Source organism: Chlorocebus sabaeus, chromosome 26 (assembly GCF_047675955.1).
Source record: "Chlorocebus sabaeus isolate Y175 chromosome 26, mChlSab1.0.hap1, whole genome shotgun sequence".
NCBI lineage: Eukaryota > Metazoa > Chordata > Mammalia > Primates > Cercopithecidae > Chlorocebus > Chlorocebus sabaeus.
Genome location: NC_132929.1, coordinates 19,717,187 through 19,738,844, shown reverse-complemented (window position 1 = coordinate 19,738,844; position 21,658 = coordinate 19,717,187). Strand labels below are relative to the sequence as shown.

The window sequence follows — 21,658 nt, the reverse complement described above, 5'->3', positions numbered from 1 at the left end:
GGAGCAGCCCAGGAAGGACGGGGGTCCCATGGGTCTCCCCAGCAGAGAGAGGAAGGCAGTAGCAGACAGGGGCATACTCCACACTGAGCTATCCCTGCCCTGGGAATGGCGTATGTGGAAGCGTTCCCTTTCTCTCTGCCAAAGGGTCTAATGCAAATGGAAGCAGTCTCCTTGCCTCTTGTCTTTTCATGCCTTCAGCTCCATTTCTTAAGGGCTTGGTTTTCCCATCTGTGTCATGGAAACAGAAGTGTGCTTCTGAATCTGTGACCACAGTCGGTTTCTGAGTCTTCCTACGAGTAGATCTCCATACCCACCCAGCCCTGCCTGCACCCACACTGGAAATGGAGGTCATTTTTCAGTTTTCCATTGCCTCCTTGATGTTCTCGTTAAATGATAAAAGCCTCTAGCCTGGGTCAGATCCCCAGGTATGCCAAGTCTCTGGCAGCAGCGCTTTGGCCTTGCCCTCAGTGTCTCTCACATACAGATCCCTAGTCCTGCCTTTGGCCTAGTGCCTTGGCGGGTGCCCAGTCAGATGCAACAGCATGCCCAGGCAGGAGAGTAAGCAGCTCGGATGTCCTGGAGCCCTGAGACGGGCAGAGATGGTGTCTCCCAAGAACTGTTCATGGATTGTGGAGACAGCTCCTACTCACTGCTCATAGCACAGGTTTCAGACCCACATGGGTTCCTGGTTGGATCAGTATCATAGGCACCTGAGCGTGTTACAGGTGAATCCCATCTTAGGAGGCTTCTCTCTGAGCTGCTGTGCCCAAGCTAAGAGAGCTAATGGGCTCAGTGAAGTCCTCCAGGAGAAAGTATTACAGAGCTTCACATCAGCTGTCTGCAGCTTCAAATGAGATATTAAATAGACATCCCGGGGGAGGGAGGAAGGCTCCAAATTCAAATACATGATGGAACTTTTATTAAAGTTAAGCTAGTTTCTTCATCGCAGGATTTCTCAGTCTTTACCATGGTCATGTATTTTAGGACCCTCCAAAAGGGAGATGGAACAGGAAGGACAGCCCCCATCCTCTTCTCTACCCACAATTACCCAGACATGGACACAAAATCAAATACTGGGACTAGAAAGGAGACCCCTAAGGTCCAGTAGTCCCAGCTCTATCATTTTATAAGAAGGGTGAAGCTAAGAGAGAAGGAAATTTGCCCGAGGTCACACTGCTAATAAGTGACCTGGCTGAGATTAGACGGGTGGCATTCTATTATTCCCCCAGACCATCCACCCTAGCATGTGTTCTCTCAGGCCCCCTGGTAAAACCTATGAAGCATTTTGGGGGAGCCTTCACTCTCCTGACACGAAAATGGGTTTCCATGCAACAGTCCTGGGCACTGAGGCAGGAAAGCAGCTGGCTGTGAGCACAGCCCCCGGATCCTAGGATAGTGAGAGTCAGAGACAAGTGTGGACCATGAAGGGCTTTTTTCCTGAAGTTTCAAGTAGCCTTTGGAAGAAGCTGGGGATGTGCTGCCTTAGCCTGTGTGAGGCAGTTCAGGCTGTCTGTCACACTGGCCTTTGCCTTGCTGCAGGCTGGAGAAGTCAAGCCAAGTCCGCACAGTGTCCAGCAGCAATTTATTCTTTAAAGGGAGCCGGTTCCGATACAGGTAAATAGTGACAGTAAGTAACCATTATGGATCTATTTTCAGACCCTTCTCTGGAGAACACTCAGTGGTCCTTATCCTTTAGAACAGAGAAACTGAGGAGGACTCAGAAAAGTCTGAGGTCTCCATCCAATTCTCCTGTCTTATGACCCTTTATTTCCTTCCTTCCCTAAAGCTATTTGTCTGTAGGGTTTTAAATGTATATCGGCCGGCCACAGTGGCTCACGCCTATAATCCCAGCACTTTGGGAGGCTGAGGCAGGTGGATTACTTGAGGCCAGGAGTTTGAAACCAGCCTGGGCAACATGATGAAACCCCATCTCTACTAAAAATACCAAAAAATAAAAAATAAATTAGCTGGGTGTGGTGGCACGTGCCTATAGTCCCAGCTACTTGGGAGGCTGAGGTGGGAGAATCGCTTGAGCTCAGGAGGTCGAGGCTGCAGTGAGCCATGATTGCACCACCACACACCAGCCTGGGAGACAGAGCAAGACCTCGTCTCCAAGAAAATGAAAAATAAATGTGTATCTTCTCTTTCCCTTACAATAGCAGCAAAACAAGAACTGTAACAGTGATTCTTTTCATGTCTCACTGTCTAAAGATTGTTCTTATGTATTTTTTTGTGATGTAATTGGAACATGCTGGAAATTGAGGAATTATTCCTAAATAGAATGGAAGATCCTAAAGACTCTAGAGATAGAGAGAGCTCTCTCTCAGATAGACTGTCATGACACTTAGGAACTCTGTACCCCAGCAAGCAAGCCTTTCTCCGTGACCAAAACATCGTGGAAAGGGTGGGCCACAGATGCCATTTCCTGATTCAGGGAAAGCACCTGAGATCTTGGAGAGGAGCTGTCCTGGAACACAGTCTCATTTCTTGCCACTTGTTTTTATTATACTACTTACAGCGGCCGAGTTGCAAAGGAAGTCATGGAGTCAAGTGCTAAGATCAAACGGGAGCCACCGGAAATACACAGGTAGGTTGCCAGGGGCTTCCCCCAAAACAGTTCTATCTCAGATCCCAGAATCTCAATCCAGCAGTTTGAGTACTGTGAAGCCCCTGGCTCCAGTGGCTACCAAAAGGTCCAAAATAAGGCAGAAGGCTGAAGAAACTTCTCAGAAGGGATGGGGAAAAGTCTTTGACCCTTAATAAGAGAGCAGGGGAGGGAGGGCTACTGCAGATAGTACATCAGATCCAGGTGCCACTTCACTTGGCAGTTCTCTTCTGCCCTCCCAAGTCTTGACATTGATGATAGATGTGTCACACAATTTCAGTGGTTCTGGAACCAGTCGATTACATGAAGCCAAGGATAGTCCCACAGCCCTGCCACACTGGCTCTAAAATAGTTTCAGGATCCATGCTTCATGTAGATCCACAAATCATGTTTCCAGAAGCCTATTTCCTAGAATCTAAGACCCAGAAAGAATATGACTGACCAAGAAGGGCAGGACTTGCCAACCAGCCTTTGCCTCTGGGAATGGGAGCATGACTGCCTACCCCTTCACATGGAGCCCCGTCATCCGCAGCCTGTACTGGAAGTCAGGGGAGACTGCCAGTATTGGTCCAGGCATATTTTCAGGAGTACTGCTCATCCTGGGGCTCTACTCTCTGACCGTCTTGCCCCCATCCCTGAGACCAGTGGCACTGCTGCCACACGAGAAGAAAAAGGTTCAGATTGGTCTAGGCTTACAAGGAAGTGGAGGAGTTTGAAGCACTATCTCTGACTGGAATCCAGGGACCAAAGGCAAAGAGAAGGTATTAAAGATTTTTAAAAAGAGAGACTAAAACTTAATACAGCCAGGCAATTCTAGTAGCCAGTACTCAGCTCTTAAGTGCCTACTAAATGTGTCCATGCATTGAATTAACAAGGTTCTTTAATCTCAGAGCAGGGATGGTTCCCAGCCGGAGCTGTCCCTCCATAACCCATGGCCCAAGGCTGAGCAGCGTCCCCAGGACCCGCAGAAGAGCTGTTCACATCTCCATCATGGAAGGTGAGCATGAGCTTCTTGAGGTGACCACTGGGGTCCTCCAAGTTGTGATCTGGGACCTTGAAAAGGACTTTGAAAAGAGGCTAATTTACATTAGTGACAGCAGCACGTCTCTTGGGGAAAAGGACCTCCAGTGGCAAGTAGGAGGTTTTATCCAGTGGATGGGAATACTAGCTGGGTACAGGGTGAAGGGGTGTGGGTATCTAGGCAGGGGGGTTGTGGATTTGAGGGTGCTGGGTTAGCCCTTTGGGAGACCTGCATATGTGGGATCTAAAGGTTCCATGCAGTTATGAAATTGCTTTCCATCAAGAGGCTTTTCACGCCTGGCATGGTGGCTCATGCCTGTAATCTCAGTACTTTTGGGAGGCCTAGATGGGTGGATCACTTGAGGTCCGGAGTTCAAGACTAGCCTAGCCAAAATGGTGAAACCCTATCTACTAAAAATATAAACATTAGCTGGGTGTGCTGGCGCATGAGTGTAATCCCAGCTACTCGTGAGGCTGAGGTAGGAGACTCGCTTGAGCCTGGGAGGCAGAGGTTGCAGTGAGCTGAGTTCACGCCACTGTTCTCTAGCCTGGGTAAAGGAGACTGTCAAAAAACAAAAAAGTTTTAAAAGGGGGCTGGCGCGGTGGCTCACACCTGTAATCCCAGCACTTTGGGAGGCTCACTTCAGGTCAGGAGTTTGAGAACAGCCTAGCCAACATGGTGAAACCCCGTCTCTACTAAAAATACAAAAATTAGCCGGGTGTGGTGATGCATGCCTGTAATCCCAGCTACTTGGGAGGTTGAGGCAAAAGGATCGCTTGAACCCAGGAGGCAGAGGTTGCAGTGAGCCAAGATCGTGCCACTGCACTCCAGCCTGGGCAACAGAGTAAGACTCCGTCTCAAAAAAAAAAAAAAGAGCAATTTGTCCTGTTGCTATCTGCATATATTACCACTGTCTCAGGAAATCCAGTATGACCCATTTCCCTCCAGACTCCCTTCCTTTGGAGGCGGCAGAGGTGGGGAGAAATTCTATGTGTCTCCACTGAACTAGATATCCCAGTAGCTCAGGCCAACAATCTATTCTCTGGGTAGTTACTGCTGTTAGGAGGTGCTCCCGGAGGAATACTGCCCTCTAGCTGTTGTCACTGGCCCAGGTCACCCGCAGGCTGGATACAGGTGTAAAGTTGAGTGCTTTCATTCCCAAAGATGGTGTTTTTTTTGGGACCTCAGAAGATCTCACACAGCAGGAGACAGAAGGATTGGTTCATACCTGTCTCTCTCCTGGGATTAACGGTGTAGAAGCTGGTGGGGACAGCCCTTTGCCCTTTCTGTAAGAATGCTGCTTGGGAATGAAAATGAATTGCTCAGGTTAGGAAGGATATCACTCTGCTGTTTCCCTGAGATCTAATTTGTGTTTAGGATTTTAGGATGTGTCACTGTGTGAGATTCCATGTTACCAGAGTCTGGTATGTAACTCCCTACAGTCTAGAGGTTGAGAACCCCGGCTAGACAAACACCGTCAAGTTACTTGAGTATCTTCAATGCTCCATTTGTAAAACAGGGACATCTTCCTTGCCCACTCCATTGGTTGCAGGGAAGCTAATACGTGCAGAAGTACTTTAAAGAGACTAAAGCATTTACAGGCAGGCAGCAAGCACAGTGCAGAATCCTGGTCAGGAAGCCAAGGTCTGACTAGGAGCTCTGCCATGCACCTTCTGAAACAGGCTGTTTTCTCTCTGAGCCTAGTGCGTCCCACTGCAGAACAGAGCTGAGTGCTGGAGAGTGTGGACTACCAAGTAGAATCATTATGCAAAGAATGGAATTATGGATACCTGACCGTCATCAGACACAGCCTCCTGGTGTTTCCTCCCATCTTAGGCTGACCCGGAGAACTGAGCTTGGCTCTCACTGTCCCTCTTTTGGGGTGTACATCTCAGGAAGTAGAATGAACTTCTCTTTGAGGAAACATAACTTTCTCCCCTCTGTGGCCTTTCTTTCCATCCCTCCTGAGGCTGAAGCTAGACGGTCCATCCCAAGTCTTCCACAGAGCTAGGACAGCTGTCCTCCCGAACAGAAGGCTCACCCTAGGGAAGCCAGCACCATGCAGGATTAAAGCAGGAGGAGCCTTGTGCAAGCCGACTTCCCAGAACGGGGAAGAATATCCAGGAAACCAGCATTCCCAAAAGAGGGAGGGCGGAGGCTCTCTGTGTAGACAAAACTCATTGAGAGCTGCTGCCAAGTAGGGTTAGTAGAACAACTCAAGAGGCAGGGAAAACAGTCCTTGTGATCCTGAGACATGCTGAGGCTGCCTAAGTTCCCCATTCAGCTCTGGCTTTACCTCCAGCCTCCTCCTCCTCCCAGAGCCTCTCTTCTCCCATTGCAGCAGCAGGTTCCTTGTCCAAACTATTCCCCCTTGTTGTCAAATGCAGGGAGAGGTACAGTGGGGAGAGGCTGCTGAGGAATATAGGCCCTCTAGGGCTGGGGCACTTCCTCAAAACCAGCCTCATAGAATGGCACACTTGGTAGGTTATAGCTTAGCAGACTTCCAGGTGCTTCTCACACCCTGTGCCCAAGGCTGCCAGTGGACAAACACAGCCTGTGGCCCTGGTCATGGCCCCCAGCCCAGGACCCATTAGATGCAGGACAGGGCAAGTACAACTGACCTGGCCCAAATGAACCTCACACGCTCAGAGTGAGGAGAGGGAGATGACATCCGGTTTGGATGTGGAAATAAATAAAAGATTGTAGCAATTAAATGGCTTTATCAGTACAGGGGTTACCAAGCCTGTGGAAGAATGGATTCGTTTCTAGGAGGCAAGAGTTCAGATGCAACATCTTTCAAGAGGGCTTGCCTCTAAAGGTCCTGACAAGCACAGCTGACCCTAACTGCCCACCCCAACCAGGGAGGAAGGGGCTGCGAGGGATGTGATGAGGGCCTCAGAAGAAGGGCACAACCAACAAAAACCCCAAGGAATTTATGGGCATTTGAAATTGGTTCATGCTCCACCAAAGACTGTCTTTTCTATAGTCCATTTGGCCCATTTAGTATCACAGAGACCACCTCCTCCCACTTCAGAGCCACCCAGCCCCAAACGTAGCGCTGACCATGCAACTTGGCTGGCACCAGGGCAGGCCTGGATTATATATGGCCTGGATAAAGCCCAACGGCGTTGTAACTTTACATCCTGGATTTTCTGGGACAGTCTTGATTCCCCTTACCCTCTGGGATTGTTCTCTGCCCCCTCTGTCCCTGGCCCTCTGAGAGGTTGGAGCCCTTATCCAGGCCTCAGGGAAAGAGCTGCAGGCCAAGGAAGCATTACTTTTTATGGTTGTAAGTGCTTCTGACTAAATCCAGTCCCCTGATAACGGTGGCCTCTCAGAGCTGCTCTTTCCCTGCAGTTCAGCCGGATCTGAAGCTTGGGGAGGTGACCTTCTTCCTGCAGCACGCGAGGCACTGCTAAGGGGCTGCTATGGTGTGGGATCTGCGGAAATCCTTTGTTCCTAGTTGGCATTCCGTCTTTCCCTCTCTGTATCTTTCCCTGCCTGGCTGGTTTCTCTGAAGTAATCAGCTGGTTTCCACTGAAGAAGTATTTGCCTTCCTGGGCCGCCATGGGGAAGAGTCTGATTAAGATTCACACCAGAGTCCGGGTTCAGCTCCGGCTGACTAATCACTGCTTTCGGCCCCTAAGTGTGCGCATCCTGAGGATGGGGCCCCGGCTCCAGGGTAGGGTCCTGACTGCTGTGACCCCCGGGCAAGGGAATCAGCTGGAGCACTTCCAAGGTAAAAAAGACTCTCCTGCTTTGCTGTGCCACTCAGCACAGATCCTTCCCACAGCACCCATCCCATCCATCCCAAAATCACAGGTTTGGTGAAACGGCAGGACAGGTGGTGGCTTTTACAGCAGTGAAAACAGTTCCTAGTATAGGACTAACCTGATATGGGAGGGTCACCTTACAGGTGAGATCTTCTATTGAGGGAGGAGACCAACTGATATTTACTGAGCAACTGTATTTGTCAGACATTTCTACTAGAAATGCATATTTAATTGGATGCAGTGGCTCACGCCTGTAATCCCAGCACTTTGGGAGGCCGAGGTGGGCAGATCACTTGAGGTCAGGAGATGAGACCAGCCTGGCCAACATGGTGAAACCCTGTCTCTACTAAAAATACAAAAATTAGCCGGGCGTGGTGGCGGGTGCCTGTAATCCCAGATACTCGCGGGGCTGAGGTGGGAGAATCGCTTGAATCCAGGAGGTGGAGGCGGCAGTGAACGGAGATTGCGCCATTGCACACCAGCCTGGACGATGGAGTGAGATTCCATCTCAAAAAAAAGAAAAAGAAATGCCTATCTATCCATTACCTTGTTTAATGAGAGCACCAACAGCTCCCAGTATGATGTGGCTCCAGGTGGTCCTCTGACTTTTTCTTTTCTGATGTCACAGCATCCACCTCTCTCCTTCCCCACAAGCTGAGGGCACGTAATCACAGGTTAAGCTAAACTTTTCTACTTTGAAAGATCTTGCAGTCAGAGCTGTCCTCGTGAAGGCGCAGGCCTTTGAAAGGGTGGCAGGTGCCCTGTGCAATGGGGCCGAGGTTCCAGGAAAAGGGGGGCAGAGGACTGCCTGGGAAAGGAGCCAAGCCAACAATATGCTGCAACCAGGGCCTTAAGGTTTCTGCCTTATCAGTGACCCATAACCTGTTCCAAGGTACCTATTCCTCAAGCTGCATGTGCAAATGGGGACATCAGGGAGGAATACTGGGGAAGAGAGAGGTCAAAGGAACAGCAAGAGCTCTAGAACAAGGGACAGAGGCTCTTAATTTCAGGTTATTTCAAAAAAGTTTCTTGGGCAGTTAAGACCTAAATCTAAGGTAGATGCTGGCTGTTGATTTAATCCGTCCTGGCCCATGGTTCCATTCCATGGAATCCGACTACAGTTAAGTTGTCACTTAACATCGCTGATAGGGTCTTAGAAACTGCAACTTTAAGCAAAATGATGTACAGTGAAACTTTTGTCTTCCTCATCAACATTATAACAAAATAGGGCTGGGCGTGGTGGCTCACATCTGTAATCCCAGCACAAAAACCTGTCTCAAAAAAAAAATACAAAAATTAGCTAGGCATGGTGGCACATGCCTGTAGTCCCAGCTACTCAGGAGGCTGAGGTGGGAGGATCACCTGAGCCTGGGAGGTCGAGGCTGCAGTGAGCTGTGATTGCACCACTGCACTCCAGTCTAGGCAATGGAGTAAGACTGTCTCAAAAAACTAAAAAACTTTTTCAAAATTATAACAAAATGCTGCTGAAGAAAACATTGGAGGACCTGCTGTAACATTTGGCTTAAAGTCATGGTTTCCAGGAGCCTGTTGACAACGTTGAGGACTTAATGGATATGATCAACAGGATCATGAACTAGAAAGTGCCTTGGATTCTATCCTTGGTTTTGCCATTAACCACCAACCACATGACTTCAGGTAACCCCTTGCCTACACTACCTTGTGGAGTTACTGAAAGATAAAATGAAAGTGCTTTAAAAAGTTGAAAGCATTATACAAATTTAAGATTTTAGCACAGGGACAAAATTACAGCTAGGACTATGAGGAGCTTCTGAAAGCAGAGATTGAGAACTGTGGCAGATGTATGAGCCGTGAGGCAATGGGGAGCGTAACTGGATGGCAGGTGCCCTGCCTTTGCCCCCACCCACTCTCTCCCTTGTCCTACTCATTCATAGCCCAGATTCCAGGGCTTATTCCTCTGGAGAATCCTTAACTGTGCCTGTGCCAAGATAGGCTCCACCAGGCTGGTCAGGCAGGCTGCCTGGGTGCAAATGGTCAAGCCATGAGGGAGCCAAGGAAGATGGACACACTGCTTCTGAAAGGTTCCTAACACCTTTTTAAGAGAGACCTTTGGACTGCTTTGTGTCCTGGGAGAAGGGGAAAAAAGACAGCTTTGGGCGTCTGGAGCTAGCCCTGAACCAAAAAACTCCCTAATCAGCCTGACTTAGGTAAAACCTTTACTGAGCTGGGAATCTGGTTCAGTCTGGGATTGTCAGGGACTATTTCAGGGCAACAGAAAGGGACTGGCTTTTCTTGTCATAGGTCACAAAGGCAGAGAGAACCACACCAGCACCACCAAGATGGCCAGGAGTGGAAAATGTAGACACTGAGCCTAAAACAAGAAGCCATGTCCTTGGGAGCACTGTGATGTGGGCCACACTCACTCACTGTATGCCCAAAGCCTCTGGCCTGGGTAGCTGCTGTTCAGTTGAGGGTGTAACCAGCTAGTTTTCCCTGCCAGGGCTTGAGTCCTGTGAGAACCTTGGAAAGAGAGAAGAGATAATGGGTAGTTTTAGGGGATAGAATACCCCTTTCTCCTACACCAAATGTAAGAGAAATCCACCCACCCACCCCTCACCCCTCACCGACCCAACAAGATCTTCTCAGAAACCGTTTTGTGCTCTGAAGTGCCTAAAGATAGGGGAGCTTTTCAGCCTACCCTAGACCCAGCTCCTTCTCAGGGGAAAAGAGAGGAAGATGGCCAGGGACTACTCCCATGCCCCCTCAAGAAGAGCAGAGAGAGTTTCTACCCCATCATTCCACAAGGTCAGAACAGCTAGAACGGAGGCTGAAGAGACTGAGAGCAGCTCCAGAAATCCAAAAATTTTGACCTTATGAGCTCAAGATGCTGTATGCTGATGCTGGATTTTTACAAGGATACTCAGTATTTGATGGAACCCAGTTAGGCAAGACATTCTCCTTCTCCCCATTCCTACCTCTCTTTTATTAAAAAGTTTATAGTTACAGTGTCTCGCTATGTTGCCCAGCCTGGTCTTGAACCCTTTGGCTCAAGTGATCCACCCGCCTTGGCGTCCCAAAGTGCTGGGATTACAGATGGGAGCCATCGCGTCTGGCCCATTCCTGCCTCTTAAAGCCTTCCACCCAATAGGCAGACTTGAGACTCAAACCGTGGTGCCAGCTCTGCATCAGGTAGTTTGGAATTCAGATTCTTTCAAATTGGGGTAAAAACCAGGCCTAGGACACCAAAGGCAAGGAAGGCAGAATCTTTAAGAAATTAGGGGCTGGGTGTGGTGGCTCACGCCTATAACCCTAGCACTTTTGGAGGCCAGGCATTCTAGACCAGCATGGCCAAAATGCCAAACCCCATCTCTACTCAAAATACAAAAAATTAGCCAGGCGTGGTGGCAGACACCTGTAATCCCAGCCACACTCAGAAGGCTGAAACACGAGAATCGCTTGAATCCAGGAGGCAGAGGCTGTAGTGAGCCAAGATTGCACCACTGCATTCCAACCTGGGCGACAGAGTAAGACTCTGTCTCAAAAAAAAAAAAACACACGCACACACAAATTAGGCCAAAACCATAAGCAAAAAGCAAAGAAATACTTTTCTAAAATGGCCACTGTGATTTCTGTGGCTCCTCTTGTTTCATACATATTATATTTTATATATATCATATATACATGATATATATTTTATATTATATGTACCATATATAGTAATATAGTATATATAATATACTATATATATTATATATACTATATTATATATAGTATATATAATATATATTTGAGACAGTCTTGCTCTGTTGCTTAGGCTGGAATGCAGTGGTGTGATCTTGGTTCACTGCAGCTTTGACCTCCCAGCCTCAAGCAACCCACCCACCTACAAAGTAACTGGGACAACACGCATGCACTACCACACCTGGCTTCCCGCCCACCCCAAGGCAGAATCTTGCTCTGTTGCCCAGGCTGGAGTGCAGTGGCACGATCTCTGCTCACTGCAACCTCTGCCTCCCGAGTTCAAGAAGTTCTTCTGCCTCAGCCTCCCGAGTAGCTGGGATTACAGGCGCCCACCACCACACAAATACAAATTTTTGTATTTTTAGTAGAGACGGGGTTTCACCATGTTGGCCAGGCTGGTCTCGAACTCCTTACCTCATGATCCGCCCGCCTCGGCCTCCTAAAGTGCTGGGATTACAGGCGTGAGCCACGGTGCCCAGCCTTTTTTTTTTTTTTTTTTAAACATGGAGTCTCACTCACTCTGTTGCCGAGGATGGAGTGTAATGGTGCAATCTCAGCTCACTGCAACCTCTGCCTCCCAGGTTCAAGCGATTCTCCTGCCTCAGCCTCCCAAGTAGCTGGGATTACAGGCATGTGCCACCACACCTAATTTTGTATTTTTACTTGAGATGGGGTTTCACCACGTTGGCCAGGCTGGTCTGGAACTCCTGATCTCAAGCAGTCCACCCACCTTGGCCTCCCAAAGTGCTGAGATTACAGGCGTGAGCCATCACGCCCAGGCTGTCATCTTCTTGATATATTGAAATAGAGTGCACCGGCTACTGCTGCTGGTCATGTGGGTGTGCAGAATGGTACCCAATAAAACACAGTGGGTGCCACTGGAAAGCAAAGGGTGCATTGGGACACAGCCTAGTCATGTTCCTTTTGCCTTTCTAGGCCTAGAGTCCCTACGGGACAGTGCCCATTCCACGCCAGTGCGTTCCTCTTCCCATGGGGACACCTTCCTGCCTCACGTGAGAAGCAGCCGGACAGATAGCAATGAGCGAGTAGCTGTGATTGCAGACGAGGCCTACAGCCCTGCAGACAGCGTGCTGCCCACCCCTGTGGCTGAGCACAGCCTGGAGCTGATGTTGCTTTCCCGGCAGATCAATGGAGCCACCTGCAGCATCGAGGAGGAGAAGGAATCTGAAGCCAGCACCCCAACTGCTACAGAGGTGGAGGCCCTTGGGGGAGAGCTGAGGGCCCTGTGTCAGGGGCACGGCGGGCCCGAGGAGGAACAGGTGAATAAGTTTGTTCTAAGTGTCCTCCGTTTGCTCCTTGTGACCATGGGACTCCTCTTTGTTTTGCTCCTCCTCCTGATCATCCTTACCGAGTCTGACCTTGACATTGCCTTTTTCCGCGATATCCGCCAGACCCCCGAGTTTGAACAATTCCACTATCAATACTTTTGTCCCCTCAGGCGATGGTTTGCCTGCAAAATCCGCTCAGTGGTGAGCCTGCTCATTGACACCTGAGAAGGCATGACTCCTCCCAAAAACTAGCCAGGTGGACCAAGGAGCCCGGCTACCCATTCCCAGCAATGGGACCCATCGCGGAACCATCGGCACATATACCAAGTCCTCCTCTCATGACTCAAAGTCCACTGCAGCCTAGGAGGGTGTTTCCCAGAAGAAGAAAGGGATAGGCTCATGCCCTGTCTAAACAAACTGGGAAAACTCATTTTCTTCAGAAGTTATTTCAAGAAAGGCTCAGCGACTCTGTTTCTCATCTTTCCAATTTGCAGGATAATTTTTGGTTTATGAATTTTGATTTTTCATAGATGTGTATTATTTTGAAGTATCAAATAAAAATAATTTATTTTACTATTACTGATTATTGCAGTAGTGTCACCTAGCAGAGGGGACACTAGTTGAAGACTAGAGAGCTGCTGTCCTCTGTATTCTGCAGGAGCTTTCCTGCTGGTGCCACTGGGTTCCAATAGATTCGTCACTGCAGCCTCAGTAGGGCAGGCCAGGGATCTGGACAATGGGGACTGTTTAGTTTTTTTGCCAGACAGAACTTTTAAAAAAGTAAACATCCATGTAGAATGATTAAATGGAAAGTTGCTTCTTATGATGGTCTGAGTTGGATTTTCTTTTCCTTTTTTTTCAAATCTGAGCAGAGTGGGCATCTGAAGGGACCACCGCTACAGCAGCAGCAGCAGCAGGGGTGGGGTAAGTCTGTCCCCTTAGTCTAGAGCCTAGTGGGCATCACCAGTTTTGTATAATGAAACTAGACTTAACGTGATTTTTTTTTCTGAAGAACCTCAAGACTTTTATAGTGCTCCAGGGGCGTTAAATGAATTCAGTGGTGCCAGAGATAGTTCTGTCAGAAATGTTGGACAAAGTATGGTTAAGAGAAAGAGTTAAGTTACCTGAGAGACTGTTGAGATTTGGAGAGCAGTGCTTATTTTATATACACCCCCCGACCCAAAGACTATTTCAATTTATATTTTAACAACAAAATGTTATTTTCTTAACAATTCATATTTTGTTTTTACTTTATGGATTAAGAAAATAGAGCCTGATGAACTAAACGATGCAAGAAAGAAACTGATCCTGAGAATGAAAAGCTTCAGAAAATAGAATTCCAAGAGCAACAGCCTTAGAAGGGACCAGGAAAAGAATCTTTTAAAATAGGATTTCTAAGAGATGCCTACAAAACACAGAAGGTGACCGTGGCAGAGACCAACACTTAGATGTAGAAATGCTGCCCCCTAGGGTCATCCTCTGCATAAGTTCTAGGAAAGCATCACCATCCTTGCAGAGGGAAGTCCTGGAAGCACACAGAAGCACAGGCATATGAAGGGTGAGTGTGGGGTCCTAGGCCCAAGCTCTTCAACTCTAAAACCAATCACACACAAGATCCTGTTTTCATCTCAGGGAGAGATTTCTAAGTCATCTGGGGCTTGAGGGCTTATTTAAGGATGGTCAATGAACATATTCCTGGACCCACACAAAAGTAGAGCAGCTGCTGATTCCCTAATTGGACAGCCCCAAACACAGAACAGAATGAGTCACTTGTAGATTTGACCTCCCCTATTTTGTCCCCTGAGATGGTAGAACCATGGCCATGTTTAGAATACAACAACTGTGGAATAATCGGGGCTCTTAGGGAGAGATTTGCTTAATTTTAAAGACATCCTTTCATCTGGACCAGAGGTCAATAAACTTCTGTAAAGTGCTACACAGTAAATATTTTGGCTTAGCACGCCTTGCTCTGTCACAACCACTCAAGTCTGCCATCACAGCACAAAAACAGCCATAATTTGTAAATGAAGGAACATGGCTGTGTTCCAATAAAACTTTATGAAAACAGTGAGCTGAATTTGGCCTACAGGCCATAATATGCCAATCCTGATCTAGACAGTAAAACTGATCCTTACCAGTATGTTAGCAGAAGAGGGTCAGTCAGCTCTGTTTCCATGCCTGACATGTATTGAAGATCTGGGACCTCTTCCCAGTGGAGGCACCAGGGTTGCTTGTTTAAAGGGTGCTTGAACAACTAACCAGCAAAAAGATGTCTGATGCCAAATGGCCAAGATCAAATACCGGAATGCTAAAACACAGCTGGAATCTAAGAAGGGAAGAGGGCCTCTCTGACCATTTTCATACCAGCAACAATTTAGGCAGAATTATAAACATCTATTTATCGAGTGACAATATAAACCGAAAGAGATCCTAGTAGAGATTAGGGGTCAGTTAAAACCAACTAGCCACTGCCACTTGTCATCTACATAGCAAAGGCTTTATTTAGCACAGGACTAATGTGAAAAGTAGACCCAGAGATGAAAAGGCTGTCAGGAGACGGGGCTGGTGTCAACCTGGATATCTACTGTCTTATGCAACATAGAAGATTACCTTTTAGTGTAGTGCTCCTACCTCAGTTTGTAGAATCTGGTGTTTCTATGCAGTGAGTGATAGCCTCAACTCCGACCTTTCATATTCACATTAGAGACAGATGCAATTCCATATCCTAGTATGTTCCTTGTGTCTAGAGTTCTAACAGTACAGTAGTCTATGCCATTTCTAACAGCTAAATTTTGCTCTCTAAACAGAAACTTTAGGATTGTTTTTTTCCAGGGCTCATCCCAGAAAATATGGATAGAAAAGTTTCCTTCAGTTTGCTTTTCAAATAGTGCTTGAATAATAAACCTCCTTTGGTGATTAGTCTTTTTTGGTATATCTCCACCATTAAAAATTGTTCAAGTTTTTAACCTGGTTATACTGTGTTCTAACATGTCTCTCATTTTCTCTCAAAATTATTTTATCTCATTGTAGAAAAAGCACTGGTTTTCATAGCTTCATCTATCAGAGGAAATAAAACTCTTACTAAAGAATAGTGTACTGCATCTTTAAGCAGTAGAGGGTAAACTACCTGCAAATGTGAATTTCTTAGTTTCATTTAAAAATATATAGTTGTTAACCTTCCGTGTGCCAAAAACTCTTAAGTTACATTTTCCTTCAAAGCAATGTACTTTTTTCTACATATGCAGTATGTAGTTAGCATAAAATCATTGGTGCCATGAAGATTATTTTTAAACTTAAATAAATATTTAAATATCATGGAAGAGTGGGCTCTTTCTTTAATAACAGCCTTATTTTCCTCCCTTAAAGTTACACATAGATAAAAGAATACCGGTGGGATTTACACAGCTGACTACTATTCACTTGGATCATATAAAATAATCATTTTGCTTGTATCCACGTATTATCCTTGTCCCATACCCCCAAATACATACTGTTAGAAACTCAGAAGTGGCCAGGCGCAGTGGCTCACGCCTGTAATCCCAGCACTTTGGGAGGCCGAGGCAGGCAGATCACGAGGTTAGGAGTTCAAGACCAGCCTGACCAACATGGTGAAACCCCCATCTCTACTAAAAATACAAAAATTAGCCGAGCATGGCAGCGCGTGCCCGTAATCCCAGCTACTCAGCAGGCTGAGGCAGGAGAGAATCACTTGAACCCGGGAGGCGGAGGTTGCAGTGAGCTGAGATCACACCACTACACTCCAGCCTGGGTGACAGAGCAAGACTATCTCAAAAAAAAAAAAAAGAAACTGAGAAGCTATAAAATGTAATAATTTTAAAGTGAATTGGACATCATTTTTCTGATGAGGAAAACCAAGAAGGCTAAGTGATTTTCCCAAGATTACATAGTGGTAGAGCCCAAACTAGAACCCAGATGGTCCAGCTTCTGGTCTGGTGTTCTTACTCAAGCCTGGAGTAAGTGGGAGCACAGAAAATACTTTCTAAGAAGGAACTACAATGATACCACCACCACATATTTACAAAATATATCCCTATAGCATTATCTGATCTGATTATGTAACCATCACTCTGTGGCTACAGAACTGGAAATGGTCTTCCAAATTCTATAAGAGGTGACACTGGGGGCTTGGTCCACTGTGCTAGCTTCTTACCTAATCTTTGTCTTCTCAATTCTGCCTGCCCTCCACTCTCCCATTTCTGTTTCCAGATCATCTTCCTAAACACCAATCAGGCTATGTTACCTCCAAATTTCAGAGGTACCCACTACCTATAAAATGCTATCCAGCACCCTATCCCCCAGTGGAATTTTTTGTATGTTTTTATGACATAAGATTTTGCTTGAAGTGATCCAAAGAGTAAAAAGCACAAGAAACACTGGACCTGGGTGGCTTCCCATGGCCCTGCCGATTCACAGCAGCCTCCCTTCTGCTGACAGCTTATCAAGAACAGCCTGTGCACACACCCTGGTAGGACTCTAGTCCCTACTCCCTCTGCTTTGGATTCCTCTAGCACAAGCTAGCTCCTCTGCACCTGAACACACTTGGTTTTAGCTCATGAACAGGCTTCCTCTTCAGACCCCTACAACCTGCTGATGGAATGGAGTAAAACAAGCAAAGCACACTTTTAATAAATTTCCTCTTGCCCAGCTTCCATTTTGGGGAAAATGTATCATAAAATGTTTTGTTCTTCAGCTCTGTGTAATTGTACTAAATGTTATCTTCCTCATAAATTCCACTTTTTCATTTGAAATCCAAATATTTACAGCCAAATGAGTCAAAATACAATCTGCTGTCTTGGTATTTCTAGCCATCAACACCCTACTAAAAAGCAGGGGGAAATGTACTAAGTCAGAAAGGACAACCCAATGGGACATGGAAGTTTTTAGAATCTGAAGTTACAGGGCATAGATTTCCTCTTCTCAATTTGATACAGAAGGCATGTGTGTCTTCTCCCCAACTCTACCCCATTTACTGTACATTGGCTGAAAGGATTTAAATCCTTGTATCCACAGCCCTAAGGATCCCTGCTTTCCTAGAGAACTCCCTTTCTAAAATCTTCTTGGTGAAAAGGAAGCTCAAAAGGCCAGAATAGGCCGGGCGCGGTGGCTCAAGCCTGTAATCCCAGCACTTTGGGAGGCCGAGACGGGCAGATCACAAGGTCAGGAGATCGAGACCATCCTGGCGAACACGGTGAAACCCCGTCTCTACTAAAAATACATAAAAAACTAGCTGGGCGAGGTGGTGGGCGCCTGTAGTCCCAGCTACTCGGGAGGCTGAGGCAGGAGAATGGCGTAAACCCGGGAGGCGGAGCTTGCAGTGAACTGAGATCCAGCCACTGCACTCCAGCCTGGGCAACAGAGCGAGACTCCGTCTCAAAAAAAAAAAAAAAAAAGGCCAGAATACTAAAATAGGACTTAGGCAACTCAGATTCGATTAATTCCTAATCATTTGTGGTCTCTCCTAGTCTGACCAAGTCTCTGACAACCGAAAATGAGAATTGTCTGCTCCTTAAAGTTACATAACAAAAGGCTGGGTATGTTTAAAAAAAAAAAAAAAAGAATAAGTGGAACTCAGAGCTTAAGAGATATCATAAAGGCCAAACTTACAGAAAAGGCTTATCCTGAAGGAAGCAATAATACACACATAATTACTGAAGCCAGCCTGTAGGCAAGTCTGTGGGAAAAGTACCTTTCACTACAGATTACAGTGTAAGAATGTCCCAAGGGGGACAATTTTCTTTTATGTGCTGTGTAGATTTAAACAATTACTCCATTAGAAAGCTTATCACCAAAAAAAAAAAAAAAAAAAAAAAGGTCCCTAATCCTTCTACTTTCTTCCTGCATTGCCTCCAGATACAACTCTATTAAGTGTAAGTGAATATAAATAGCACTGTTTATGAAGCTACTATGGCAAAAGAAACCACAAAAGTGAGGAACATCAAGAATTTGCTAACATTTATTGAAGAGGTCAGGCAATTACCACTAAGTATTCAAAGCTTAAATGATAGTACTAATTTGATTGAGAGTAGTTTTCAGCATCTTTAAAAACAGAAACAATTCCCATAGAACTAACCACTCTAGAACCCATGAGATTAATTGGTGTAGAAATGAAAAACGGAGCGTAAAGCCTTTACGATGTTTCCTGAACAGTTTAATTATAACTCAACCTCACCTAGCTTTACTTTCCCTTTATAAATTAACATTTCCATCTCACTTGTCAATTCCTCTGCTTATACCAACTAGAAAATAGAGAACTATTGTTCATAAACACCTAAACCTATTGAAAAACTTTTTACACTTAGATTACAGAGAAGAAAATTATTTAGAAATTTGTTTTCAAGGAAATTATATATCACTATATTTCTCTGATATAGAATTATGCGAAAATGTTTCCTCTTAGAATTCAAACATATTGCCAAAGCTGTTTACAAGTCTTTCAGTATTTGGTAATGAAGAACGAAAAAAGTTGGATAGATGTCACACAGTAATATGAATAACTGATTTGGCAGCTCCCCTCCCAACAATAAACACATTGAAATTACCATAACTTCTGAAAAGAAAACATTTTTGATAAAATACCAAAAGTGGTGAGTATTTCATAATATTTCACCTAAATATGAGTAAGAATGAAGGTATTCACTTAACAGGCTATTGAATTTCCTTTGGACAGTTTAAAGATCGGGACAGGTAAGACTGGGGCATTCTTCATTCTAAGCAGTAGCTTTCACTTCTTTATCCATTACCCATGGTACTACAGTGATATTATACATATATATATATTTATTTTACATCAAAATATACATAAACATATATACCTACCAATATATATGCATATGTAACTAAGTTTTACCAAATAATACTCACTCAAATATGTTTTCTGTTCTTTACAAATGCTTTCCTTTTCATTTTTTTCAACACCAGTCATTGTCATTTAACTGATTTCATGTGAAGAGCAAAAACCCAGTCTGAAAAACACAGGTCTGAGGCAATCTTATCCTGGAATGCCAGGACCGGGGCAGATCCAAACCCTGTGCTTGGGAGTCCTGCCTGTGTCTCAGGAGTCATCTAGAGGAAGGGGAAAGGAAAATACAGACAGACCCAGACCCTGCCCTGGGTAAACCAAAGCTGCTCGGCAATTATCTTGGCATTTCACATAAGATTTAACCTACAGGCAGGGGGCAAAAAAAGTTCTCAGTTAAAAAAATCAAGTTTCAAATCACTGAGTTAGATTACCTTTCCGGGTCCCCTTCCAATGTGTGAGCCTAGAGATAAGTATTCATTCCAAACTATAAAATAAACCACAAATCACTATAGAATCAAAACCATATCATTAGATCACAAAAACTTTAATAGTCAAAGCTTTATAACTTATAATGTTAGAATTTCTCAGCATACTGTCTCGATTAAAAGTGCTCATGGCCAGGTGCAGTGGCTCACGCCTGTAATCCCAGCACTTTGGGAGGCCGAGGTGGGCAGATCACCTGAGGTCAGGAGTTTGAGACCAGCCTGGCCAACATGATGAAACCGCATGTCTACTAAAACTACAAAAAATAGCCAGGCTTGGTGGCAGGTGCCTGTAATCCCAGCTACTTGGGAGGCTGAGGCAGGAGAATCACTTGAACCTGAGAGGCAGAGGTTGCAGTGAGCCAAGATCGTGCCATTGCACTCCAGCCTGGGCAACAAGAGCAAAACTGTCTCAAAAAAATTTTTAAAAAGTCCTGAAGGCACCTGAGCCTCCCCTCAAATTCCCTCCCCATCCTGCAGAAGCAACCCTCCAAGACTTCTCCCTTACTAAAATTACACTCTTCTTATAGTCTTATTAATAAAACAATGTTAATATTTGCTAAATGTAACACATTACCAAGTAAACACACTAAGGCATGCCAATTACTAGGTTCCTTGGACAGTGGTCTATTTGAACAAATTGATGTTCTTAAACCAAAAACTCAGCAGCTTTTTTCATTCATAAAAACATGTATCTTCCCGCTGGAATTACCTCCAGCCAAAATATACCGAGTTGGGTGCATGGCATTGATGGAACACACAGAGACAAGGCATTCTCCGCCAAACGAATGCACCCTCTTTCCTGTCTCATGGAAGATTTCTACCCGTCGTGGATGGGCCATGCTGCCAACTATGACACAGTCTTCTTGTTTAGGATCCCACATGGCTTGGAACCTGGTCAGCCATCGCCCAGTGAAAGTGTTGTGCCTAGTGAGGAAAACAATATATTTTTTAAATGAAGTAAGGTTAAATAAGGTAGCACTGGGCAGAGGGTAAAGATGGCATTGCTCCTAAATGCTAGTTTTTTCTGCTAAGTTTCTTCTTATTAAGTTACTGAGTTAACACCAACCTTATCTCATCCTCTCTACAGGACTGAACCTCTGGACAGAGACGATATCCTCCTCATCCAAAAATCTCCCAAAATAAAACATATGGAGTCCTTTATAGTACTCAAAAGCAAAAACACAAGTACTGCCCTTTTAGTCTCTTTGCCTTAATATCACTAACAATCCTTTTTCATTAAAGTATGGACTACAGAGAAACACATTTCCCACTGCTACTTAAATGACCCTATCATTAATGAAAATTCTTAGCCCCTAGAATAATCACCCTACATAAATTTTTTAAACATGTACAAAATATAGGTGGGCACAGTGGCCCACACCTGTAATCCCAGCACTTTGGGAGGCTGAGGCAGGTTGGTCACCTGAGGTCAGGAGTTCAAGACCAGCCTGGCCAACATGGCAAAACCCAGTCTACTAAAAATACAAAAATTGGCTGGGCACAGTGGCTCACCCCTGTAATCCCAGCACTTTGGGAGACCAAGGGTGTGGATCATTCAAGGTCAGGAGTTTGAGACCAGCCTGGCCAACATGGTGAAACCCCGTCTCTACTAAAAATAGGAAAATTAGCTGGGCGTGGTGGTGGGCGCCTGTAATCCCCGCTCCTAGGGAGGCTAAGGCTGGAGAATCGCTTGAACCCAGGAGATGGAGGCTACAGTGAGCCAAGACTGGGCCACTGCATTCCAGCCTGGGCAACAGAGTGAGACTCTATCTCAAAAAAAATAAAAATACAAAAATTAGCCAGGCATGGTGGCGCATGTCTGTAATCCCAGCTACTGGGGAGGCTGAGGCAGGAGAATTGCTTGAACCCGGGAGGTAGAGGTTGCAGTGAGCTGAGATCACGCCACTGCATTCCAGCCTGGGTGACAGAGGGAGACTCCATTTCA

At 45.8% G+C, this 21,658-nt stretch overlaps 2 protein-coding genes across 12 annotated transcripts in view; one reads left to right on the top strand and one right to left on the bottom strand.

The window, feature by feature from the left end:
• The window catches only part of FRMD5 (FERM domain containing 5), a 337,009-nt gene extending 321,286 nt beyond the window's left edge, over window positions 1–15,723 (top strand). For 3 of the 6 annotated variants that reach the window (XM_008016797.3, XM_073012126.1, XM_073012127.1), the window contains 4 exons: window positions 1,540–1,614; window positions 2,519–2,587; window positions 3,496–3,602; window positions 12,056–13,920. In XM_008016797.3, coding sequence (XP_008014988.1) covers window positions 1,540–1,614; window positions 2,519–2,587; window positions 3,496–3,602; window positions 12,056–12,633 — 829 coding nt within the window. In that variant the 3' untranslated portion in view covers window positions 12,634–13,920. Of the gene's footprint in view, window positions 1–1,539; window positions 1,615–2,518; window positions 2,588–3,495; window positions 3,603–12,055 lie in introns of all 6 variants that reach the window. The other 3 variants (XM_008016802.3, XM_008016800.3, XM_008016803.3) reach the window with 3 other exon arrangements.
• Window positions 15,724–18,366: 2,643 nt separating this feature from the next.
• The window catches only part of WDR76 (WD repeat domain 76), a 44,390-nt gene continuing 41,098 nt past the window's right edge, over window positions 18,367–21,658 (bottom strand). For all 6 annotated transcript variants that reach the window (XM_038009915.2, XM_073012124.1, XM_073012125.1 and 3 more), the window contains one exon: window positions 18,367–20,637. In XM_038009915.2, the coding sequence (XP_037865843.1) occupies window positions 20,373–20,637 (265 nt within the window). In that variant the 3' untranslated portion in view covers window positions 18,367–20,372. The remainder of the gene's footprint in view (window positions 20,638–21,658) is intronic.